This window comes from Solea solea, chromosome 8, assembly GCF_958295425.1.
Source record: "Solea solea chromosome 8, fSolSol10.1, whole genome shotgun sequence".
NCBI classification, from domain to species: domain Eukaryota; kingdom Metazoa; phylum Chordata; class Actinopteri; order Pleuronectiformes; family Soleidae; genus Solea; species Solea solea.
Genome location: NC_081141.1, coordinates 19,898,061 through 19,925,979, shown reverse-complemented (window position 1 = coordinate 19,925,979; position 27,919 = coordinate 19,898,061). Strand labels below are relative to the sequence as shown.

General features: G+C 40.2%; 1 protein-coding gene across 1 annotated transcript in view; it reads right to left on the bottom strand.

Moving 5' to 3' along the window:
* Positions 1 to 27,919, bottom strand: part of ccser1 (coiled-coil serine-rich protein 1) — a 116,709-nt gene that overhangs the window by 55,982 nt on the left and 32,808 nt on the right. Inside the window, exons 7-9 of the mRNA XM_058636342.1 lie at positions 21,579 to 21,753; positions 17,175 to 17,252; positions 7,138 to 7,215 (exon numbers count right to left, since the gene is read on the bottom strand). Of these exons, the coding sequence (XP_058492325.1) occupies positions 7,138 to 7,215; positions 17,175 to 17,252; positions 21,579 to 21,753 (331 nt within the window). The remainder of the gene's footprint in view (positions 1 to 7,137; positions 7,216 to 17,174; positions 17,253 to 21,578; positions 21,754 to 27,919) is intronic.

The following is a 27,919-nucleotide window of genomic DNA, read 5'->3' as shown; positions in this document are numbered from 1 at the left end:
AACTTTTCTACAGCCAAATACTAGAGCAGGGGCCATCCTCAAAGTGCACTAGTAGAGAAGAATTCATAAAAACTGACAGCTAGTGCTGGCCAGCCTCCTAGAAAGGTCCTTCTAGGAGATAATTAATAGCGTTCTTCTGGCAGATTTACACACCGGGGTGTAGAGAGAGAAAAGCATTGGCCCTTCCCTTCAAAATACAGCACTTTTACCTTGACCAAGGAAGTGCCAATTGCTGTGTTACCTGTGTGATTATTTTTGAAGCAGCAGGTTGCAAGTCCTCTGAATGAGAAGAACCCAGCACGATTTCCACGAGGAGCATTTTACGATGATGCCACTAATCATTCTGACACACTCACCCTACGCTGCTGCTCACAGGTTGAGGAACAGAACGGATTGAAAGTTGCAGAGGCCATGAAATATTGAGAAATTCATTAACCTTGATTAAAATTAATCATCCAAATTAGGAAGAAATGAAAGTTAATTTATGATACAGCTTGGAACTCAAATATATACTGTCCTGTTCAGATCCAGGCACATGTGAGGTGACAGATTGAGCTAAAAATCTGTTTTCATTAGTCATGCCCATGACTACACAAAAAAGCAAGATCGGCTTTTCCGCTGTTAAATGTTGCAGTTGGAGCACAAACGCACAAAATGCACCAGCCGGGAGAAAAGAAATCTCATAAAAAGTGACAGCTAGTGATGGCCAGCCAGAAAGCAGGTCCTTCTAGTAGATAATTAATAGGTTTTCACTGGCAGATTTACAGACGGAGGCAGAGCTCGAGAGCGCTGGCTATGAGCTGCCCTTTCCTTCAAAATGCTGCACTTCAACTTCGCTGTGGGAAGCAAGTTTTTCCCTCTTAGACTGGAACAGAGACTGTGCACACCCTCGCCAATGCATTGAAGCACAACATGCCCCCCTACCCAAAAAAAAAACAACTTCATATCTTTGACAGTGACCTTTGTTTCAAGGGCATACAGTGCAGATAAAAAGAAGGTTTGGCTGTGGCTGCAGAAAGGATTAAGCCCTGTAATAGACAATCTATTCATATACACACAAGCAGATATATGTATGCTGACATTTGCTGCTTTAAACAAAATGTCTACAAAATGTGATCCAGCTGGCAGGAGGAACCAGAACATCACTGTCAGAGAGAAGTGACAAACAGATGGACAGACAGACAGACACACACAAGCAACTGAATGCCCTAAAGACTGTTTGATGGATCAATGTGTTGCTTCACTATTTCATTGTATTGGAGACAGGGATAGGCAATTAGACGAAAAAGAAAGAAAATAAGTGGAAAGATGCACACAATAAAATAAACAGATTTGGATATTGTGCTGCATCCAGACTTGAAAACATAAAGATCGATACTTGGATGTGGGGATAAAGCCTCGCGTAGAGAAATGATCCGGGCTGCGTTGGATACGGAGAGCCCGCTAGGAGACGGGGAAGCACACAGCGACATTCCCAGCTATAACAACATAATGAAATAAAAAAAAAACAATGGTACAGAATTGGCATAACAATTTATTTTGGTGATTTTCAGTTGCGGGCCAACATTTTTCATTTTCATCTCCTTAAAACAAAATATCATGCCATGTTGTGTCAACAGTAGACCAGAATAGAAAAACCAAATATTGACAAATAGAATAGTTTTTTCATATTCCGATATTACTTAAAAGCCACTACAGCTTGGCCAACAACAGAGGGCTATTCCGTTGGCTATCAATCCGCAATGTATACTGAACTTCAAAGATAGAATTTACAATTTTATCAACAAATCCCATGATGAGACCACCACACCTACAAGGATATCCAAAATCTGATAAATCTGATGAGACAAAACGCACCAGTGAGCCACACTGTCTTATGAGTGTCATGTGTATCATAAACAGAAACATTCATGTTCCTTTTTTTTTTTATCAAATTGAATCTTTTCCTAACTTTTGAAACTATTACGTGACGCACAGACAGATGTTGTTTTCTTTGGGATTGGTATTAGAAAAATGAAACATATGGAATGTGAACATTATCATTTTAAATATGCTGCCTGAGATCAAGTGTTGAAATAAAAGTTGTATGAGGTAAAGTACGCAGTGTCCATTATGTTGTGCAATGCAAACAGCATCATTTAGCTAATGTCTGTGCAGAATGTTGCAATTACTGCCATCACTCACGTCGCCCACAATGCTACAGCTGCAGGGTTCTTCTTACAATGGCTATACTTAACATTGCAACGTGATGTTTGTACTCTTGATGTACATTAAATGGACACTTCCAGGTACACCTGGTAGATTTAGTGCAACCTAATATTACTGCTCAGCAAGGAGTCACTTTACAGTAAATGCTGAAAGGTAATTTCTTTCATCTGTGCACAAAAGAAAAACTAGAGTTATCAACTTGCAGCCATATTCCTCCACCAGCTAGTTAGGCCGCCATCACTATTATCTGACAGCCATTCTGTTACGGTCGAAATTATTGACCAGAAAAGTATTTTTGCAGTTCATTATTCTGTCACAGCAAATGACTGAAATATTATGTCTTCACTTCCCATTGTCTCATCTTATGAGGCACTTCATAATCATTAATTCCAAATCATTTCTTAACTAAAAATACAATTATCGGGGTCACACTGACCTTGCCCTCTGATCAACTAATCTAATTAGTCCATTACTGTGTTCAGATTAAGAGTGAAATACTAATTCAATCTAGATTAGATTTGAAGGTTCATGACAAGTCAACAGCACACATGCACACTACTACCATTTTGCATGTTTTAACAAACAGAAACATTTGAGATGTGAGCCTAATCGGTATTAGCAACTCTACTGATCCCCAATAGGCGAAGTTAAGAAATTCATAGAAAAATTGGTGGGTGAGATTTAGCTGCAGAGAATGACACTCTCCACTCCATTGGTGTTTGATTTTGCCACGCTGCCGCTTGAAGAGAACAACATGACCATTCTTATTTGCGTAGCATGGCTACATATCAGATATATTATCTGATCAAGGACAACATGAAAAAAATCCTCACGGCAATAAAAAAAAACAGGACAAAAAATCTGAATCCATGAACTGAAAACAATCCTAAATCGACATTTTTGCAGTTTGAAGAAACTGTTTTGTAACAATCTCGTCACATCATTTTCAGAGGCCACTGTATTGACCTTGATCTTGGACTTTGTGCCATATTTAAAGAACACCTCACTGTGTGTTCACTGGAGCGGGATGAACAGAAGACACTAGAAAACAACACGACGGTGCGAAGGCAGAAATACATCACCCTTGGGAACCTTTGGGGCTGCGTAGTTCAGACATAAAGTTTAGCTTGAGCTAAGAAAATGAATAATATTTAGACTTCAGTGACGCTGTCAGGAAGGTGATGAGTTAGCAGTGGTGTTATACCGGACGACGCTCCTCCCTAGAGCCTAGACACCTTTTTCTATTCAGCCAGTAAGTATACGCACATGTTTTGAGATATTTTTTCACAACCCTCAAATCAAATAAACTGAGAAATGTCACGTTTATGTTGCTATAGTGCTGTTTGTGTTTTTCCATCAGTAATTTAGAGCGCCATGCATGCATCATTCTGAATGACAGTTAGGTGAAATCACTTCTGGTTAGAAATGTACACGACACTAAAATCTTTTGACAATCTCTTGAGCCTTTGGTACAGCTAAAAATATAAGTTTGAGCAGCCTCCAGACAAATCAATCATCCTTAGCCACAGACTGCCACAATGAAGCACTATCATTTTTAAGAAAATATGCACCCAAACTCTCATCTGCTCATCTGGAGTACTTCATATCAAGTGTTTTATTTAATAAATTCCAGCTCCTTGGGAAATGAAATGATAATTAAATGTAAAATTCATTATATATTAGAACTGGGCTGTGGCCAAGTTTTGATAATGCTAAAACTTAATTTCTCACAGTATATGGTTATTATCAGAGGATTTAACAATCCCAATGATGCATACCTGCTGATTTTCCACCTTAAGCTACATTCCTTTTTTCTTTCTTCTTTTGCCTTTTGAGCCGTTTAAACAAAACACATCATTATTGTTTTATTCACACAATGACAAAGTGTAATACATGTTCCAGTTTTATTCTCTTGTGTTAACATTAACAACTTCTATTAACAGCACGTATAAAGCTTGTGCTCGCCAGCTGTTGTATTACTGAAGTGGTGAGAGAAAGCGGAGCAGAGGAGAGAGTTCACAGTAAACTGTCAATATGGCTGTAAATGTACAGTAAATGCACATTTCTGCACATTTTTATCACTATTTTATCACTGTTTTAACACAAAACGGCAGTTTTGCACAAACGCCTTATTACAGTCACGCCGTTTCTCTGGCTGCGGCTGCCTCCTCTCTTTCCCCCCTCTCCTGTTGTTGCCTCAAACATGACACCAGCTTAGAGTGTGACCGGCTGATAATTGGCTGTTCTGACTTATTTTCTGTTACTGTCAGTCACTTTCGGACATATGGAAGCCCGAAGTGACAAGTGCCTTTCTGCATGGAGTGTGCATGTTCTCCCCGTGTGTGCGTGGGTTCTCTCCGGGTTCTCCGGCTTCCTCCCACAGTCCAAAAACATGCAATGTAGGGATTAGGTAAATTGGACACTCTAAATCTGTCCAGGGTGTACCCCGCCTATCGCCCGATGTAGCTGAGATTGGGCACAGCACCCCCCGCGACCCTCTGGTGGAGGATAAAGCGGTAGAGGATGACTGACTGACTACCCCTATTCTAGTAATACAAAGCTAAATGCAAATTGGTGAAGTATTCCATTAAGACAGTCAACCATGAGCACTGTTAGATCATGCTGAAGCCATTAAGATGAAGATTTGACCTGAGTGAGACAGAGTAGGTGTGTATTTGTGTGAGTGTGTGTGTGAAAGACAAAAATTGTGCATGTTTTGTTTTCATAGGATCACTGCATGTTGTCTGTATGAGTAAGCACTGGAATTACTGTGTATGCAATTGAATGCATAATATTCATCATTGAAATGAGGTCGCTCTCGGCCTCAAAAAGGTCGGTGACCCCCTGAGCTAGTGTTTACGATTAGACTAATCTCACATTTTCTTCTGTTCATCTTGATCATTAAGTTAAATTTCAGTTTTCACAAGAGTCCACTGATTTGGTTGTTAGAAAGAGAAAGGAGGATGTGACCATGCAGGAGCAAATAAGTGATGCAAATGAGTAATGAGAGGTTTCTTTTGGAAACAATGCAACAATGTCTTTACAGAGTGGGGTCATTTCCGGGGGTTGTCATTATTTTATATGGTTATTTTGATGTTAATCAACTTAAAATCAAAGTTAGAAACATAACAATGTGAAGAATCCTACAGTATCTACTATGATTCTACAGTCATTGAATTTAAAGCTTTTCTGACTCGACACTGGCACTGCTGCTAAAGAAAATTAATTCTGAGGGAAACACTATACTGTATTACCTTATTATCGCCAAATCCTATAATATATCAGGATACACTGCAGGCTGTGTGTATTTGATGACACTAGAAGTAACAGGAAGAAATCATTCACTGTGAATAAAAAGGTGTTTCAGTGTTAAGTACAGCACTAACTTTGGAAAATGAATTTCAGAGAAAGATAATGCTTTGTTACATGAACTGTTAAATAGTGGCAGTCGACTGACAACAGCTGCTTTCTTGAGAGGCTATAGTGAGGAAAAAAAGCTCCAGGTCTGAATATTGAGTCATTCCAGACTTGCCTATAATTTGGGGGGGGGGGTGATGTACCTGTAGCAGTCTAAGTGGCCATCAGAATCCATAGATAAGTCTGGGGTCTGAATACAAATGTGCTCAACTTTGGTAGTGCATGCAGATTGGGTGCTGAATACAGCCGGAGAGGAGAGGAGAGGAGAGAGAAAATAAGAAAGGAGAGAAAGGGGAAGACTGAGACAGATGAGATGGGAGTGCCAGAAAGTGATCAAAGGAACAGATGCCAAATGAGACTCAAGTCATTGGATTAGATTGGCATCTCCCAAAATACTTCCATAACATTGGCACATTATCCCACGAAGGCCGAGCATAATGTCTGCATTTCATCAATTTGATAGAACAGGTGACACATTAAAGATGTGATGGGATTTCAAACGAAGCAAATTGTTGCTGTACGGAGCCTTTATGCAAACGATCCTGCAAATTTGGATCTAAAACTGGAATATGGGAACAAACACTGGCAATACAATCTAAATACATATACTGTCTGTCTATATATGTTAGGAAGGAGGAGGAGGAGGAGGAGAAGCAGTAGTCGTTAACTGAACTGGATTCCCTATCATTTGGCTATCACATTAAGCGAGCAGGTACAAGTAATTTACATTGATCTTGCTTGTGCCACGCCATGTGATGCTAATGAGATTTCAAGCCAACTATAAAACAATCCTAACGTTTATTTTCACTCTCTCTCTCCTGTATGTAGACTCTTATAGCAGAGGGCCATAAGAAAGAATAAACTAACTTATTAAAACCATTTCTTTAAAGTATTACAAGTAAAACCTTTGTTTTTGGCATATGTTTAACCTTTCAGAAAAGATCCGTACTTTGAGTACTTTAATTTATATCCATAAAACAAATAATTCAAGAATATTCAAGCTGCTTTAATTATTCATTTCAACATCTAGAAGAACAAAGACCAAGAGAGGAAAACTGGGAGAGATATAAAATTAGATGAGCAGAGCCTCCATTTCTCAATGTCTGGCACTATAAATCGCAGAATTTTGTAAATCGTTTTGCTTAATTGGGCTTCTTAAAATTTCCCATTACTGCAAATCCTGTACCGCCATGACTGAAGGGTCATCAGTCAATAACTTCTTTTTACGTCATTATTATATATCATAGTCCAGTTCTTCCAATCTTACTGATCCTTCAAATCTCTTTTTCTGTCTTTTCTATTTTGCTTTCTAATGGGAGATGTGGAATTCTTCATCAGGGAGGACAACATTTCGTTCATGAGGTGATTACCGACGATTTAACACTTTCATTTTACAATTTAACACCATTTTAGAGCTCAGAATACCACAATTCACCAAAGTAAAATTTACCTCGTTCTCTTCATTTTCATCGGAAACCAAATGTGATTTGATGTTTAGCGAGGGGATCTTACCAGTTCATTCTGGAGTCTGAGAATCAGCTCATCTTTGTCCCTCAGCTGTTGCAACAAGGCCTCCTCTCTGCTGGGATCCTAAACACAAACGGGACATGCGTGTGTCATACGTTTCAGTCGTGATTTATCTGAGGTACAACAACACTACCACAAAAAAGAGGTATGCCAACATACAACAACATGTACCTGTGTGTGTGTGTGTATCATGTAATGAAGTTATATCATGTGATGTAAGCAGCAGGATTGGACCCCAGAGCACACAGCACTTACATATGACCTTGTGTTGTCAGGGGACATTAACGTAGCCAAGAAGGAGAGAAGTGGCGGAGACACAAGAGAGAAAAATGATAATCCACATAAGAGTAAGTCAATTGTTATTGCACCTTTTAAAAATAACAGAAGCAAATGTGTACTTAGGTTTGTGCTTACAACTTTGTCGACATATTGATTTTGTCACATTTGTCCACTGCACAAACTAGGGCAACACAGAAAGCGCAATATCACGAAGTGCAATGTCCAAATCAAAGGACACAAAAAAAACCACATTATGGGGAATTTCTGCAGAGCTGCAGGAATTCACTGGCTCCAAAATGTTGCTCTTCAGAGGAGAAAAAAAAATGTTATGTGTCACAGATGCTAAAAAAAAATAATAATAAAAAGTCAAATCATCATGATTAGAAAATACAGTATTATCAAAAGTCTCGGGGCACAGTACTTTAGTTTTCTTTTTTGTTGTTTTAGCTATGCTATCATGACCAATTATACTGTGAATTATAGTGATGCAGAACAGTTATTTCTTACTTTATTGGTACACATACAGAAAATATGGGAAACATGTTATATTTGTTGTGACCTTACACATACACTGACGACACTGGCTCTCTTAAACCTGGACTAGAACCCGTAATTGATTGCGTTTGTCCCATTATTTAACGTCAAAACATTTCTGCTGTGAATTACGGCAGGTTTATTCAAGACAAGCGTGAGCGTTACATGCTCATATATGAGTTGATCTCACTGACAGCTTGTTCATATATAAGACAGAGAATCTGACAGACATTATGCACAACAAAGCTGAGACTTTGGCAGAGGACTGGAAAGAGGTCGTGCTATTCTTCAAGTGTAAGGGAAGCTGACACAAAAGAGTTGATACTTGTGGAAGTTATTTTAAAACTGCACACATGTTTAAAATAAATGTATGGTCATTATAGTATTGCTTTTGTACAGTAATGTATATTTTTGTGCGAAAATGGTAAATCATACAATGAGGAATCATATCACAATCGAAATATATACACAGGAAGTAGCACAAACTAAGAAGTGATTTTGAGTTACTGAAGTGAAAACAGCAAAACCTGCCCGGTATGTCTGCCAATCTAATTTTCACTGTCAGGGTTGTCCAAACCTAATCATCAGCAGACTTTGGCTGAACTGTGGAACATCACAGTTGCCACAGGATCTCGGGCTACACCAAAATATCTGGGCTACAGACTTGGCAGTTTTAATTAATATATTCAAGGGTGAGACTCAAGGAGAAGGAGAGAGTGGAAACAAAACGAAAAAAAGACTAGAGAGAGTTGAAGACGGGGGGGGGGATAGGAGGGAGCTAATGAATTGACTGAGAGTGAGGGGGAAACGTGAGAAAAGGGGGGACAGTGAGAGAGAGTGGGAGAAGGACAGAGAGAGCCTGAGGCTTAGTGTCATGGTCTGAAACTGTGGGGAGCCATCTGGCTAAAAGACAAACAGAGTCAGAAGGAGACCACAGACCACAGGGAACCATAAACTTACAACACTGTCCTTTAAATGACCTAGCTGATGCAAAAGGAGACAGGTAAGCCATCATTCTTTCTTCACTCACATCAAAAGTGAGAAGTGTGTGTGTGTGTGTGTGTGTGTGTGTGTGTAGGTAAGGTGTTCAGATCCTTTTTGACCACCTGACAGTCAATTTGCCTGGGGAATGACTTAAATACTTAAGCGGCTGCAAGAATATGCTCTACTTTACTCACCACGATAGCAAACATACAGAGAATCTGGCCATGCGCCAAAATCTCCATGAATTGTGAGGGTCAATACAACCTGTGACATGCAATGTGTGTGTATATAAAAAAAATGGAAAAAAAAAAAATATTTGATAGCATAATAAAGCTAAAAGCTTTTTGCCAATGCACCCATGGTGATAAAACGTTGCAAAACAATATCTTCCCCTGTTGGGACCTAGAAAGCAATATACACAAAGAAATCCAGTGGTGCAAAATCAGAATGGACTGTTTTACCTGGCTTTAGAGGGGAGGGGAACTGTATTTATAGAAAATAATATTCTTTTCTATTTCCAGTACACACAGGTGGAATGTGGAAAGCACAGCACTACTGGCATGAGATTTGAATGAGGTTGAAAAATTAACATGCTGTGAAAATTGCTCCATTAGTCAGCCACTAAAAATTAATCTCACCCCGGATTGGGGGCTGTTTCAAAGAAACTAAAACAGCAAGGCATGTACGCCGCTGTGCCCTGTCCGTGCATGTGTGACACCACAGTTGTAATTCAAAAGTTCCGGACAGTCTTATGAATAAATCCCGACAGATTTTATTCACTCGCGCGGTTTGTTTTTGGCTTGAGTGTACGAGTGAGGAAAAAAATAAGAAATGGGTAGGAGTCAAAAAAATAGGTCATGCACTTTACCCAGGCCATGTTCAATGTCACCGAGAAATCCTCATATAACCACAATGTGATGACACAAGAGTGAAAAAAAAAAAAAAAGAGCTCTAGACTAACTTTGTAGTCAAGATGGATATGAGCAGCCCTACCTTGCATTACATACAAAAATCATTTAAAAATGAGGGGGACATTACCTTCCCTAAAACTAAATTGAAAAACCAATTCGGTTTGCTACAAGGAGCGCCAAGAATACGCATTAAGTTGCCCATCAGGTGGCATTCCAACCAATTTTTCAAAGCAGAATTGAATGGAAAGGGCCGAGAAAGAAGAGCGGGGCATGTGAATTTATTTCTAATGTGATTGGAATGGCCCCGGTGGAGATAAATTTGATCAAAATCATCTAAGTGCATCCGCTTCAGGTGATTTCGTATGGCGGCTGAGGTCACTCTACGCTAGCAGCAGCCAGCTGTGGAGGATATGGAGATGAATTAGATTCCCTTTGTTAGCCCGAAAACTATTCAATCTGTTTACTTTTTTATGGAAAGACACATTTGACAATATGTGAGGGTTGTTTACTATGTGCGTTAATTCAATACGCTTAAGAAATTACCAATTACTTGAAAATGGACGAGGGGATTGTGAGAAATAACAGCAATGTTAAATAAATTCTCCTGCCAATGCACCAAAACATCTAACCATAACCTTGCACTTTTGTGTAAGGTGTCTGTGACTGTATATGATATATGTCCTGATATGTCACTGCACAATACCAGTGAACCCTTTGTGAACACACATCTGCTCCAAATAAAGTTAAACCCATTTAATAATATCAAACAAATCCATGAATATGTGCTTGATCTAAAAAATAAATTCAGTCATGGCTGAAAGTGTTGGCACCCCTGGATTTTTTCCAGAAAATGCACCATTTTTCTCAGAAAATGAGTGCCATTTACACATTTTGTTGTGCACATGTTTATTTCCTTTGTGTGCATTGGATTAACACAAAAAGAGAGGGGAACAAACCCAAAATGAATATAATTACAAGCAAAACTCAAAAAATGGGCCGGACAAAATTGTTGGCACCCTCAATTTAATATTTGGTTGCACACCCTTTGGAAAAAATAACTGAAATCAATCTCTCCCTATAACCATCAACAAGCTTCTTGCACTGCTCAACTGGAATTTTGGACCACTCTTCTTTTGCAAACTGCTCCAGTTCTCTCATATTTGAAGGGTGCCTTCTCCCAACAGCAATTTTAAGTTCCCTCCACAGATTTCCAATGGGATTAAGATCCGGACTCATTGCTGGCCACTTTAGAACCCTCCAGCACTGCTTTTAGAGTTATGTTTGGGGTCATTGTCCTGCTGGAAGACCCATGACCTAGGACGCAAACTCAGCTTTCTGACACTGGGCCCTACGTTGCGACCCAAAATCCCTTGGTAATCTTCAGATTTCATGATTTGATGACCCAGTGCCAGAGGCAGCAAAACAATCCCAAAACATCTTTGAACCTCCACCGTATTTGACTGTAGGTATAGTGTTCTTTTCTTTGTAAGCCTCATTGTGTTTTCAGTAAACAGTAGAATGATGTGTTTTACCAAAAAGCTCTACCTTGGTCTCATCTGTCCACAAGACATTTTCCCAGAAGGATTTTGGCTTACTCACGTACATTTTGGCAAACTGCAGTCTAGCTTGTTTGTGTCTCTGTGTCAGCAGTGGGGTCCTGACAAATTCAGAGCAAGTTTTAGTCACACTGATCGGCTTAATCAGCACTGTGTGAACTCATCTGACAATGGTTTGAACGCAACGGACATTCATTTCTATTTAAAAGTTATACAATACAACTTTAATTCAAAAGTACAAAGTGGTCATGCATGGAAACAGATCAACTGAGCACAGAAAGTAACACAATGTAAGCTTCATGAACGCCGGATAAAAGAAAATTGCTGCATAAAAATATCGCACAAGCTGGTCCTTTTGTGTGATTACATGTTATCTATTATGTCTGCTCGGATACCCACTAATAAAGCATTTGACTCATCATGTCCATGACTGGATATTAAAAAAAAAAAAAACATAGGGAAGCTCATAGACACATGCCCAGACCTGCTCACACCAGCTGACATTAATAGCATACTATTAATGTGCGCTGACAGGAGGGGCAAAGAAAAGCAGCTTGTAAAATGTTAAAAAAAGAAAAGAGTAGATGAAGAAAAATATGTCATTTGCACATCAAGTCTGTCCAATACAAAGCCGGGGCCTCTGTCACCTGTCTTTGTGAGCCAACTCAGCTGTCGGTAGAATCTAAAGACGCTGCCATTAAATGATTGAGCAGATTTGAAAATACAGCCGTCTGAGAAGCTGGATGGACACATACTGTACATGACAAACTGACACTGTAATGCTTATATTTATACTGAAGGACATGGTGTGCCTGGTGGAGAGCAGCAGCACGAACTCTATAGGTACTTTATTTGCTCAAAGTTCAACAGGCAGCAAAGCTGACAGGTCACACAGAGACAGTTGGGGAAGCTGTCAAACCCATCGTGCAATATTTACGCTGTATGAAACAGAGGCGAGGTGTCACCTGCCTTGACATCCCGAAACAAGCGCCACCGAGCATCTTTTAATATGGTGCACTGTAGTTTTAAACATAAGACTTACTATAGAGCCGTTTGTACTTCACAGACATTCATTTTTTAATACCAGAGATGAAATACAGTATTGGGGGACCAGGATGCACAAAGAGAGGCATTAACTATGGATCAGATCTAAAAAAAAGCACTGATGAACATCTTTCAGCAGTGTGCTAAATAAACAAAAAGAAACACGTTGATGTTGAGCAGTTTTGATAAATGCTACGAGCTTGGGGTGGTGCGAGATCACCTGGGTGTATATAATGTGGAGGTTCCAGCAATGTTTTAGTAATTATACAGTGGCAGGGCTTTGGTATAAAATTTTCAACATCTATTAACATTTCTTACACTTTTTCATTTCAGTGTTTGACAAAAAAGAATTGCAGTCTGCAGCAGCCTCACAGACAGACACACAAACACACACAAACACACACACACACACACACACACACACTGGTGGAGCCATTTCTTCCTCTTCTCCTTTGGGGAATGAGCTTCGTCTGTGGTCTTAACTTCCTGCACGCCTCGACACAGCCAATCATGAACACTATTAAATCCCAGTCAAACAGCATGCAGTGTGTTTATTGGCTCACTACCACTGTTGAGATTTAATCTTTAGGTCCAAGAATTTGATCTAATCTCATGACAACACATTTCGAGAGGTGATAAAGAGGCAGGCACTGGAGCTTGAACACACTTCATTTTGGGAATCCTGGCTGTTTGTGTGCGGCTGAGACAACACAGAGATACAGTGTTTAAAGAAAACTTTATCAAACTTAGACGTACCAAAGAAGGGAAACAGGGACGAGATGTCCTACTTCATTGTAAATCATATTTTGTTTATGTCTACACTGATTCATGTACAATGAGATGCAGCGTGGCTACTCGCAACCTGAATGTTTATGTGTTTTCATCCACATGCTTCCAGCGTTGCTGCCTGACTTTGGAGGCTGAAAAAAATTTGGAGTCATTATCATTATACAATATTAATTTCTAATTAGGTAGCACATGACACAGTGATAGATGTTTCACTATAAAAAGAAGCCCCTTGTGTCAGTGGAAACAAAGGTGAGTGCAACAATGTCAGTTAAAAAAGGCACAAACGTCACGCAACAACTGCAGTGTGAGGTTTTTCTACATCTCACGCTTCCAAAACACAGTAGACCACTTTAACTGGGACAATATGGGTAAAAATCATGTCACATGTGCAGGGTCTAAATTAAAACTAGGTCGCACTGTGACTCTGCAGCCTCTCAGGTGGCTACCGTGGATTATTTTTATACCCACCGAGTCGTTTTCTGGTATGCCAGGACAAATTCTCATCTCCTCCTTGCCCCACCCTCAGAGTCTCATTTTCTTCTTTCCCTCCCTTCCGCTTTTTTCTACCACCCTCCTCCTCCTCAAACTCTTCCCTCATTTTTTACTCTGTCACCTCTGTCTCCAGCATTCCTGTCATGAATTCATTTCCCCCTATTTTACAGACTCATGTGACTTAACGTCATCAAAATAAATGCATTCCTCCTGTATGCACCTCCACCTCGACACTTTCCCCCCCACACCCTTTGAGGGGGCAAATCAATCTATCTTATCGTCGAGTTAGAACAATGTCCTTTTCGCAGCAGTCCTCAGCTTCTCCTCAGGCAATATGCCCTCTCCATCAACCCGTTTCTTTTCCGCGCCTCCAGCTCTGTCTAAAGGTTAGCCTTTGCCTCCCACCTACTTACTTATTTTCCTTCTCTCTATATTTATTTTTTCCCCACTCTGGCTTTTTTTGTGTCTCCTCCAAGCTCGGGTGCAAAATCAGTATCATAGTGGTTCCTAAGACTACGCTCTTCTGGACAGAGATCTTAGATGTTGTTCTTAATATCTGCTGGACTCACTCGCCCACTTTTGGGAGTTCCTATCACCACTGGGACCACAGTTGCCTTTACTCCCCACATCCTCTCTGGCTCCTCTCTCAGCCCTTGGTATTTCTCAAGCTTCTCGTGTTCCTTCTTCTTGATGTCGCTGTCGCTTGCGGTTGGCGAATCAATCGCCACTACCTTCCTCTGCTGTTTATCGACGACCTCTTTGTCTGGTTGATTAGCCACCACCATTTTGTCTTTGATCAGGAAGTCCCGCAGGATCTTAGCTGTGCCATTCTTAAATCTCTCTCTGATTAGCTGAGGAGGAATCTTGTAAAAGAAAATTGAAAAAAAAGTTGTATTCCCACATTTGAAACAGAAACTGCCTTTAATCCCTGTTTATGAGAACCAATTTTATTTTGATGACAGCTGTTGCTGGTTCTTCAAAAAAAAAAGGTCTTGTGGGATACAAACGGTAATAAACCCAGTGCATGAGTCACTTCATACGTGACAAAAACTATTTTTAACACACACTTTCTTCCCACACAACCTCACTTACTTAGTAAGTGAAATGAAGCTTGCTTTTTGAATTTCTAACCAGTTGATGTGTGACTGCAATAACCTGCAGCAAAAAGATAAGTCAATGTTATACATGGATGTGTGATGGACCTATAGCGTTTCTTTATCCACAGACATACAGTTCCAACCTCCATTTTTATTAATATTATCATTATTAATATTATTATTTTATTAAACTGGTTAGAACCCAGGTGTTTATGCTGTCTTCATGCTATGTCCCAGCTTGTATCTTTTACTTTTTCGTTATCATCCAGCTGCCACTGATGCTCCATGTAGGTCAATAAAGAGGGCAAACATGCTAACACACAACGATGTGCAGCTTTGAGTGCAAAAACACATTCACACTCAGACTCGACATCTGTGTGACATACCAAGCCCTTGGTTTTTAGACTCAAGCTTCAATTCATTAAAAAAAAATGAAACTTGAGAGTTCCACAGAGTTGAAGAGTCTGGTCCTCACTGCCCCTCTCGCCCCCCAAACAGGCTAACAAGAACTTGTGATTTCCAGGGAAAGGCTTGACAAAAGCCCTCTCCTGGTAAACTTAAACCCTGCACACAGTGACACAGCCTCACGCTCACACACACACACAATCCCTGCAGAGAGTGATAAATCTCATCTAGATCACACTGCTGTGATGGACTAGGCTGACAGAAGGAGTCTGGAGTCCGTCATGAGCAAAACACACAGCTCCCCCCCTCCCCTCCACCCCCATTCAATGCCCCATGTCTTTTGCTTCACATTATTAATCTCTTTTATATGTCCCTTTTTTTCCCCACCTCACCACCTGCCCTGCTCCTCTGCTCTTTCTCCCTTTCTCTAATTTCATCTCTTTATGACTCATTAGACGCCGACGTGGGAGAAAAGGCGCGAAGATGCGCCGATCAAAGGGAAACACAGTTTTATATTTCTGACCACCGACAGACTGCTGTGTTGCCTTAATGGAACTGGATGGCACTAGGTGGTGTTTGTGGATTGTGTGAGAAAGCCCTAAGGCTAGAGACCCAGAGACCCATTGGAGAACATGAGCAATCATATGGTGCCTGTGGCAGGAAAATTTAATATTGAACGTTGTCCAAAGACCATGCCAGGGTCGTTTATTGAAAGAATCCAATGGTGTCACCAGCAGGGTTGACAAAAAGAGAGAAAGGCTGTGTTCCTTTGTGCAAGTTAAGTATGAACCAAGAGTGAGAAGGAAGGAAAAATGATGGCCCCACAAATTGCTGGAAAAAGGTGCAGTTTTATGTCACAGCAGTCTCACGACTACAGTTTTTAGACACAATATGAAAAATACCACTGCAACAATACTAAACCAAGCTGGTTTACTTGTCACTACAAGGAAATCAAATATTGAACATTGTCTAAAGACCGTACAGTACCATGAAAGAAGCATGGGAACTGCGTTCCTTTGGGCAAATTCACAACGAACAAAAGTACGACGGATAAATGATGGCTGGAAAAAGTTCAAAGTTTCGTTTCTGAATCACAGCCAGTCTCTAGACTACAGTTTTAGGCACAACATGTAAAATACTACTGCAATAACATTAAAACGAGCTGACTTGTCGCGACGTTTTATAACTCCATTCAACCGCATGTCAGACAACAATTGATTTGGCAGAAATTTTGCCTCAAGGCCTTTGCACATTAACAGCAAAGCAAATTCCTGAGTAGAGCCAACACTGAAGAAGAGGCTGCTTGGTTCAGAAGCTCCCACTTCACCACTTCAGGACACCCTTTATTATATCTGTCAGATAGTTTAAAGATATAACAAAGGTCTGTGTGTGTTTGCTAAATTGAATCATAGACTGTATATAAAAGTGGACACAGTCTGTCTGCAACTGGTTGCAAAAAGTAGTTGATTTGAGTGAAAGTATATGGGGAAATGAGCTTACTTTTCACTTTATTGACGTCATTGAACATTTTCCTGAAGCGTTAATGTTCTCGATCGCTAGTTTCAGCACTTCTGTGCTGATAAAGCACAGAGCATAAGAGAGAACACCAGCGTGGTTGACGGCTCCCATTAATGACAGGTATCACCTAACAGGAGCCTGGTTGGAGGTGACATCTGTGAATTAACATTAACAAAACTTCAACATGGCACCAGCCAAGTGGCATCGCTTGATGTAAGTATTTTAAATGTCATATTGTCAACAACACTCATTCTGATTGATTAGATGTTGATGATTAACCTTGGAAAAAAAAAAAAAAAACGCAAAAGCCTCCATGCTAAAATTAGGTGGAGGTGACTAATCCGGTGCCAAAATGAGTCTGAATCATGCAGCTCGTGCCATGCTGTGCGGGTACATGATCTGTGATGCTTTACCTTAAATGGAAGGGATTTTTCACTGCAAGGGCTGATGGGTAGAGACTGGAGGCTGCTGGCAGGGCTCGTCTCTGCACTCTGCAAAGACACAAAATGAACATAACAAGGTTAGGTCTGTGATACCCACCGTAAGTGCTAGTGTTAAGATAACAATGTGCACAGAATGATTTTTACAGGATCAGATTCAGGTAATGCTCTTAGGGACCTGCAAGTGATGTTTTTTGGCGCCTCTAGCCGGGTTGAGCAGATTAGATCGTAACAAAAAGGTATTAAAACTTTTTTTTTTGGCATTACTGTACAAATGCAATTTCATGTTAATTTCTTTTTTTTTTTTTCTCTTTGACCATAGAGTGCACACACACAAACAGAGCTGTCTGCATACAGTCGAGTGCATACGTTGGGTGAAGACATCTTACAAAGCATAGCGGCAGATTGAAATGTCTTGTGATGGCTTATCAAGGGATAGAAGGTAAAGCAGGGAAAGAAGGAGAAGAGAAGGTCATGTCTTTAGCCAGGACTGCTGATACATGGAAAAGACATGATAGCAAAGGGAATATGATGAGATACGTGACCAAAACTGGACATGGAACAAACGTTCTGATGCAGCAAACGTCAAACTACATGTTTTACACACTTGCACATGCTTATTGCCATCTGTTGCTTGCGTGTAGATTAATATGCTCGACAAATATGCATGTTTGAGAGATGACTACCAAGCAAGATGGCCTGAAAATATTATGCAAGACTATAATCCCCATTGTTTTTTAGTGTTGGAGCGTAATGCCGTAAAGGGAAAGAGAGATTTCTTAAAGCTCCGGTGTGTTACTTCCGTCGCCAAAACCCGTGCGATTGAATGAGGTGAACGTCTCACTAACTCACTTATGTTTAAGGAGTTAATTTCTTATCCTAAAGTTCTCTTTTAATATTGTGTTTCAGAAGGTCAGGGATAATTCCTTAACCTGCCATCTCACCTTACTCGTTAGCTTCCGCCTCCTTTCCCCCGGTCGTTTGTTCATCATGAAAAGTTACACATTACAGCTTTAAATATTGCTTTCTCTTTGCAAAGCATTAACTTGATGGCTTATCGGTTTGGCTGACCTTTTGAAGACGTATGCCTGCAGATCAGAATTATAGGTGCACTGTGATGTCAGGCCCACAATGTGCCATTAGTGATCAATGCCTCTCAGTATTTAGAGAGACAGCCGCACAATCAAATATAGCCACAGACTCTCTGCACCTCTTTCACTCTCTCCAACACATACACATTCTCTTTAAGGTCTCCTCTGTCCCACAGGCTTCAACAAACAACTGTCCCCACAATTAGACGTGCTTCAGTGATAAACCTTCAAGATTTAAGAATGGCGGGGAAACTGCCTCAGAGCTGCGGATTTAATGACTTGCACTATCCAGAAGCTAAATGCACCGAAGATGATGAATGGCCTAAGAAAGGAAAGCAGGTTTTGTAGTTTGATACACCTCTTTAATCACATTCACACATCAGTTAAATGAAGGTATAAAAATGTTCAAATAACTTAAGGCGCATGCCTACTCTGGCTCTCATTGACATTTGGGTTTTTATTGGAAGTCATAGCATTTAGGGAGTTCTCTGGCAGACATATTTTTTTCATTTCTAACCACTTCCCCTTGCCCCTTACTCATTTTTGCCAGAGATTCATCAAAAAAAGCCCCTGTCAGCTGACAGTGTTGCCAAATTAACTAGGTGCCGCCATGGGCCACTCCCATGTCCCAAAGCACTCAATGGAGATATTCACCCCTCTGCTTCCAGACTGCAAAATGAATTGCGCATGTGCGAAGAATCATCAGAAGAAAGTTTATTTCTAATGTAGTTCTAAACTTATTTAGGTGGGGGGTTTTTTACACACTTTTTGTCTCTCCCACGACATTGTCCTGCTGCGTCCATTACAATTACACATGGCCAATTATGACGTCACTTAGTGACTTCTAGCGACTTGTAGGACAGCTAATAGCTACGTTCCCTACTAAAGAGTTGGCAACACTATGTGGACTATGGGAATTATTTTTCCACTTCGATCAATCAAATTGAAGCAAAGAAGAGACATGTAATTCAACGTCTTCAACATCTGATATACTTATTTATAGTATGTGCAATACAGTATATGTACGGTATGTGCAACAGAGTTTTGTTGTGGTTAACATAGCTGCACAACCTACTAACCAAGATGTACAGCAGGTGTTTACACAAACATTTACAGATGTTGATGATAGCACACCACCTCCTTAAATACTGTAATGAATATTCACATTTTCCTATTCATTTCATCATATCCAGAGCTATGTTTGTAACAACACATCATCATCAGCAGCAGCAGCATCAGCAGCAGCCACATGTCGAGCAGCTGCCTCAAGGCAAAGAGTCACCACGACAGACAGCACAGTTGCAGAGGCACAAGCAAACGGGGTCCCCTGGTGCACGTGTGGGTACAACACAACCATGCTTATAAAGACTGTGACTAAAAGCTGTAATAAATAAGAACAGCTTTGCCAGACTCTATTGCAGACACTGACAAATGGGGGTCACTGTGTTAACGCGCACATGGTCAGTGGCATTTTAGAAACGTTTCTCTGTGTAACCAACAGGATAAACTGCTGAAGGAGACTGAAATCATGAGTAGGTGGAGTACCCACAGCTGGCTAAAATATGCTAATTTGGCAAATGTGATGTGGAAATGATAAGATCTGAAAGAGAAGAGCAGAGAAGCTGCAGAATAGATAACTGCTGAACAGAATAATAAAATCTGCAAGTTAATGACACAACAGAGTGAGTTAAGAGGGCAAAGTTTATCCTCTTCCATTTTCATGTTCTGCTACCTAATGTCAAATATCTTTCTTGCACTCCCTATTCTTGTTTACAACTATTATAGATGTATTTTCTTTTAATGCATCGTGTCTCTCCTAGTGTGGTTCTTGGAGGAAAACAAAAAGATGAACCGCTAAGAGACAGGGAGAGAGCCATACGTGCTCCTCTGTGGTCTGTAATTCACAGATAGCTCCTCACAGCTAGCTTTGATCTTAGTGTGGAGGGAATAATGGTGGGATGATGGGGCAGGTCTGGTCAGCCTTTTACATCTTTTTGTGTATTTATATTTGTGTGTGGGTGCCTGTATGACACGAGTGTATGTGGTGGGTCAGTTACACATGTAGACAACAAGAATATAACAATATCATAAAAAGGATAATACTACCATTACTCTTTGGCGCATACATGTATTATACTTTCAGAACAGAGTGAAAAAGGCTCTTTGTGGAAATATGAAAACGTTCCTTTCAAAACAAAGCAAAATAAAATATATTAAATACCAACAAACAGTTCCCAAATAACTACCATATTGAACCCTTGCTTACAAAAACTTTGTTTATGTGTCAGCCATTTTCCAAAAGAGTGTAATTATCGTTATGGCCTGCCATTGTGAAATTATAATTCATAATCAGCAGTTGATTGTTTGTTTTCTCATCATGACTAGAAAAACTGCCCTAAATCAACCTCTCTGCAAATAACAATTACACCAAATAAACCTAGTAAATGTACAATTCCATGTTCTGTAAAGAGAAGAAAAAAACCCTCAATGATCAAGTTATAAAATACTTACTTTCTATTTAGAGTGTAAAGGCAGTCCCACGGTTAAAAAGACCAGAACAATATGGTTCCCTTATTCTTCGAGTAAAACATGTTAAATAAGCTATTGCCACGTGTCACTGCTTTACTAAGTGACCATTACAGATAATAACGTCTTTAACAGGTTGGACTGAATATTACTGGTTTCTCACCATTTACCCTAAGATGTCTTCATAGCCTGAGGTGAAAGCCTTAAACAGACAATAGCACATGGAGAGCAGGGTGATACTCGTGAAATAGGGGGACTAATGTGGAGAGCGTGTATTGGTGTATGACGAATACGGTGGCTGTCCAGCTCCCTCATCCAAAATATGGCATCTGATTAAATAAAAAAAAATAAAAAAGTGATTACAGAGACCATCAAAAGGCGGAAACGCATCCTCTTGGAGATTATCTGATGGCGCTTAAATAGAGCTGATTAAGACTGGGGGTGAAGAGATTGTCAGGGGAATACTGTGCTGATGAAATTCCTTTATATTTAAAAACCATTTACACTTATAGGTTTACAGCAGAATTTGTAATTAGATCAGAGGATGGCCTGTCAGTTTAGTCCAAGTGAAAAAGGAATGAATTTAAGCTTTTCAATGTTTTATTCATTGTCTTTGTGATAATCAAATTCAGTGTGGGCCACTTAACTGAATAGTGCTCTTTTGATGTAATCTGTATCTTCTGTGTTGCTGCCTTTATCCGAGTATAGAACCCCGTTATGGAAATGATGCATTATGTGCATGTATATGCGGGCAACCCACCTCCTGCAGTGTCCGTCTTAGTCTTAAAAGCAGGGTTTTGACAGCAGTGCAGTCCTGCTGCATCAGTCTGAGTGGAAGGGCCTCCAGCCCTGGAGTTAAGGACTCCTCTTCCCTCCCAAAGCCCAACCCCATGTTCCAATCAGCAGGCAGCAGGCTGGTCGGCCGACTTTGTTCCCTGGAGGAGAGGCAGATAGAAGAGAAAAGCAAAAAAAAAAAAAAAAAAAGAGATTTAATGTTGTTATAAATCCGTGTGAAGATTTCAATATTGACCTGTCCTCACAGCTGAAGCTCCTTCTTGCCGTTCTATCACAGAGTAACGTCAGTGATATCAGATGCTGCTAAGTATAGCAGTACTTCCCAGAATCATGTGCGACTGACTACACAATCACACATCTAGGATCAGGGATTAAACCAGTGATTGTCTCATTGTATGCTTAGCCAGCCTCTTTCAGCGTGTCCAGCTTTAATCAGCATCTGGCAATGCAGCAAATACTGATATGACAGTGTAGCCAATAGGCATAATCCCTGAAAAAATTTCCAACAGCTAAACTGCACAACACACTACATACACACACACACAAACAGGCAACAAACATGGAATCAAAACTAGAACTCACTCTGTGGCCAGTTTTGTTGGAGCTCTGGTGCACAACAGTGGTGAAAGTGCCAATAGAAAAGGTAGAATAAATAGATTGAAGGTTAGTGTCAGACAGTTGAGCGTGCTAAAAACAAAAAGACAGTGTGACATATGAGGAAAATACACAGACGACATGGTCTCTGCAATTCAAACCCATTGTGTTTACTATATAAACCCATATGTATGTGTATACTATACTATACAAGGTTTCATTTTGAAATCACGCACCAAAATCTTGACACTGAGAGCAGGGAAGCACACACCTGTGTCTTAAAGTTTATGTCTGTATATTTGTTACATTTTCAGGATCTTTTCTGGCATAAACACTGACCTCTTTATGATCAGTAGTCCTCACAGAGACCAAAACCTGGTCCTAATGTGGAAGACGCAAGTTTCCGAGAAAACACGGTGAAATGTAGGTCTAAAATTTCAAATTGTGGTTAGGTTAAAGGCAGGGGTTAAGCATTATCTGGTTATGTTAGGGTTAGAATGAATGCTTTGTCGAGGCTGTCTCCATGAATGGAAGTCAATGCTGTGGTAACTATGCGAAACTGTGTGTGCGTGTGAGAGAGAATACAGAGGGTAACAACATATCCCAACATTTCCAAATAATTTTAAGATTATTTAAAATCAATTACAAACGCATTACGCAAGCATATTCAAATGCTGTGTGTACACACACACACACACACACACACAATTACATTAAAAAGATGAAAGTAGCCAAAGCACACAAGTTCATCCTCTAATCCTGTGTCTCATCATCATTATCAGCTCAAAAGGACACTTCATTGTCAAGAGCTTCGAGTCATTATAGGCCATCACAGCTGTGTGATCCTGTCTGTGTCCTTTGCATATTTGTCTAAGGCTTCTTAATTTAGTGTTTTGTATTACTCCTTGTCCACAATTATCCCTCGGCAAAAAACAGCCCCGTCTATGAACTAATGTATGCTGCTGATTTTATGATTGCTAGTGTGTGTGTGTGTGTGTGTGTGTTGTTGGGGTGCTGCATATCAAACACCTTTTTATTTATTAACAAAGCTTTCACTGCAGACTGTCTGGCTTCTTGACAAACAGAAGAGATGAAAATCTCTCCAGAAGTTTACAAGCCACTGTTCAGGCGCGATTACGAACAGGCCTGAGAAGAACCAATGCAAATTTTTGTTCTCTCTGTCTCTCTCTCTCCACCACCGTGACTCTGTCGCAGTGGTGAGGCATTAGACGTAGACCTAGACACACATGAATGCAAACAACAGGGGGAGCCTAACCGAGAGCACCGTTTTAATTAACTGTCCCAGTTCATTAAACATTTAACAGGCCTCTGGAGCGGTGGAGTCTTTGGTCTCTGGTGCATGGCCCCTGTTCTCGTCTCAGCATCGACACCTACACAGCAGAGGACACATACTGCGAGGTACTTTCAACAGGAGTCGGGGTTGATCAGTGTCACAGCATCCCTCATCTTTCTCTGCCTTCCAGCCCCCACTAAAACTTAATCGAAGCTTGACTACCAACATTGACCTTACCTATAAAAATGTCGTCTTCATAGTCATTCATCGCTGCAAGCCCACATTACTTGTTCTGTCAATTTGAGATTTTAAGTTTCACCAGAAGCATATTTTTAACGGCTCGTGATGATTTAGGACTACTTGACATTCCACTGGACACATAAACAGACTCAAAGCAAAGATCAAACCCTCCTCCCCCCCGTGCAGTTTCAGCTGATTTCAGAAGTATTTAATTTACTTGCCTTGCCTTCACACAAAATGACAAATGTAGCAGGAAAACAAACTCAGGAGCTTTATCATTTATAATTTCGACATTCTCATTTCATGATTAACCTTGGTCCTAGGTTAATAGTTGTACAAGGGTAAATTCCATTAAACACTTTTTTTTTTTTTTTTACACAGCAATAATTATTGGGATGCATGATCTATCATTTTTATGATGATTTATCTATCATCACTGTAGTCAGTAAAAAAAAAAAAAAAGGCAGCAACATCAGGACAATGACATTTCTTTCTCCATTCAAAAACTAACAAATGTGCCATTAATCAATAGAACTAAAGTAAAACAATCTAAACCTTGACCTGTGTGAATTGAAGTGAATTTACTCAAACTGCAGTCATGTCTTTCAATCAATGTGGAGGACGACTCTTACTTTGCCCAAAGATTTCCCAAGTATCAAGCCTGCGTGACATAACAAAGGACTGTTGAATTCTCAGTTTCAAGGCTATGTTGTTCTCAAAGATATTATAATAATAATAATAATGAATGTTTTCTTTCTCACAAGCAGGCAAGGAAAAAACATTTTTGACCACATTTTGTCATGTTCAACGTGAACGTGGAAACAAACGCATGTTGTTGTTATTAAAGCACATTATACAGTTAGAAGGAGTAAGGAATATATTTAGAAAAACAACATAAATCACCCTTCAATTGACTCAAATTTTCAATCATGCAAAGGAATACTTCACAGATTAGCATTTAGCTTTGTATTACTAGAATAGGGATAATATTTTTGAAAATAGTTTTCCCCTGAGTCGAGAAATATCTTCATTCTTTTTTTTGTTACGTGCCCACCAGTGACACTTGGTCCGAGGCTTGAAACTGAAACGCTAATTCCACACTCCACTCGTAGGGGACGGGGGCTCATTCCTAGAATGCAGAAAACAGTGTCCGCCATCTTTGCTAACAGTTATGCTAACATGACCAAGTGTCACTGGTGGGCATGTCACAAAGAAAAGAATGAAGATATTTCTCAACTGAGGTTGGGAAGTATAATTTTTCAAAAATACTACCACTATTCTAGTAATACAAAGCTAAATGCAAATCGGTGAAGTATTCCTTTAAAGACTGCATTAGCATTTCCCTGCTTAGTTTTTCTGGCAGACGTGCGTAAAAAATGTGACATTTTCAAAAGGTGAGCGTAGAAATAACCAGCCTCTTGTTTGAAACCCAGAAAGGGAACCAGCAAGCTTTTAGTCTGCGTATTAGGAAACACTGAAGAGGGAGGAATGGCAGTGAAGACAAGCAGACATAATCACAGAATTGAGGAGTGCTTCATCATCAAGAGACGATGTTCGCTTTGACTGATAGCCTTTTAGAAGTGAGGTGCGACGAAATTAGGTGCCTTTAGTCTCATTCCCCCAGAAAAAAATAACCACGTAAATAGTGGTGGGGAGCATTACCTCAAAAGGTGAATTAAAGGAAAAATGTTCATTGGCAAAACAAGACCACAGCACTAAATTATCGATCAACACAAGATTTCTCACAGGAGAGGTTGTACTGAATTGCTCCCTCGTTTGCCCTCATACTTTCTTCTTGACTGGTTCTTTCTTCTTTTCGCTATCATCCCCTAGCTCTCTTACTTTTCTTTGTTCACTTGCCCTTACTTCATCTGCCCCCCCACCCTATCCTTTAGCTTGAGCCTCGTCTTGCATCTCTTAAGTTTGCCCCCTTCATCTCTTTTCTCTGCGGAACAGCCTGACAACACTTAACCGTTGCGGTATCAAAGCCTGAGGTGTCCCCGCGGAGATTCTGCCGAGCACCTCAGACAGATGTCAATGAAATCTGCTGTCGTTTGAGGACAGGTGAGCTCTGTCTGTCAAGCAACAATAGCTGCTCTTTTTAACCTCTCAACTGTCGTCCCCGTCTTCTTGCCTGGCGTCTCAGGTTAGAATGAACTTTCCCCACTTATCTCTTTCTGTTGCATGCTGCTATCTCAATGGCATAAATTAAGCATAAAAACATGACATATGATCAATCATTCACTCTTCGCTTTGACAGCTTATGTCAAGTACAAGAACGTTTTTCTTCTACCTCGCACATACACAGTTGTTGGTGTTGTTTTTTTTCTACATGTGTGCGTTTACCAGAGTCTGACACCAAAGCCAAGCTATGCAGCTTTCACCAGAGTTAAGGTATGGATTTGACTTTAACGTGTGAAGTCCATCAAATCTACAGAGCAACAAGAAAATGAGTGTTAGCAGGGTTCAACATCACTCACCTCCTCTGAAACAATAATAGTGGCGCCTTATGGAGAAGTATTTTCTGTTACAGGAGAATGGAAGTGGAATATTTCTGGTAAAATATTTCTAGGTTCATGAAGCGGAGGTCTTGAAATTTGCTTTGGGGCGGGCAACATTTTTAAATACGGAGAAATTCCAACAAATGTGTGTGTGAGAGTATGTCAAAGCATTTATTCTAATAGCAGTTACAGGACAGACAGAGTTGTTTCCTACCTAAGCACAAAGTAATAACCCCAAACATAACTGCAAGAGCACATACACACACAGGCTTGCACAGCCATTCACCGTAGGATGCTTCGTTCCCTTCCTGACATTTGTAAAGCCTAAACAAAGTGTTGTCCCTAAACTTAACCATAAGGGTGTAGGTTTGCCGGGAAAGACAGATTGCACCTACCAATATTAGAGACAGGGTGGTGTGTATGTGTGCGCGAATACTGTGAGAGGAGAGCGAGCGGATTTTACAAGCATCAGTGAACGCATCACAGCCGTGCCGAAATATCGCTGCAAGTCACAGAGGTGACGAGAAAGAGAGACAGAGAGCGCAGGTGATGCGCTGTTCTGACAACACAGCGGTGAGTTTTTAGAGCCATGTCCCCACCAGCCTTCTAACCAAACCTACTAATGCCTAACACTAACCGTAACCTGACCACAATTCAAATCTTAGCCCTTAACTTAATATTATATTATATTAAGTTATATATAATATTATATCCTCAGATATTAGGATCTGCCTCATCAGGACCAGGTTTTTGTCCCCATTTCAACCCCACTAATGGTCCAGCCAGTGTTTTTGCCAAGTACAGGCACACTATTACATTAAAAGATGGAAAAAAAGCAAAGCACACTAATTGATCCTCTAATCCTGATTCTCACCATCATTATCAGCTTGAAAGAACTCATAGCAAACACACACACAGGAAACACACAGTACAGATGAAGACAAGTCTGTTCTGTGATGATAGATGTTGTACATGCAGGGAGGCCTTTCTAACACCCAGGGTCATCCATCTTATAATTGTCATGACTCAATAGCCCAACAGACACACTCTTAGTTTCATTTTCTTTTTTACAGCTTGCAAACTCTCGCGTTCTACAAAAAAAGTGTGTGTCTGTGTGTGGAGGGAATGCCCACTTCCTTTGCATTGATTTCCTTTTTCTTATTTTTGTTTACATATTACATTTCTCCATTTATTCTCTTCTCCTTCCTTCCTTTCTTTCTTTCTTTTACCCCAGCTTAATTGTTATGCTTTTATGCGTCTGTTCCTCTAATTTCAACATACTGTTTCTACCTTTTGTCTTTCCCCCCCATGCGCACTTTGCTCTCCATGCTTGTGACGCACTGCCCTCCTCTCTGAAGCCATTTCTCAACAGCAGAATTAGAGGCGATCCATTTCACCAGCCTGAAAATGCCAATTATATGCCTTTTTATGACATGCATTATTTTTACTGCTCATATGCCCGTTATACTGGACTATTGGCTCCCAGCACTGATATACAATAGCACGGACACACACGATGCATGTCCACACAGGCAATAAACAATGTGCGCACACAGCGAACAGTACATTCCGATATGCACCTACCTATACAGTATATGTGTGGGTTTATATAATGTTCAGTCCAGTGTGTGATATACAAAATAATGGCTGCATGACATATTATGTGAGACTGAAGTG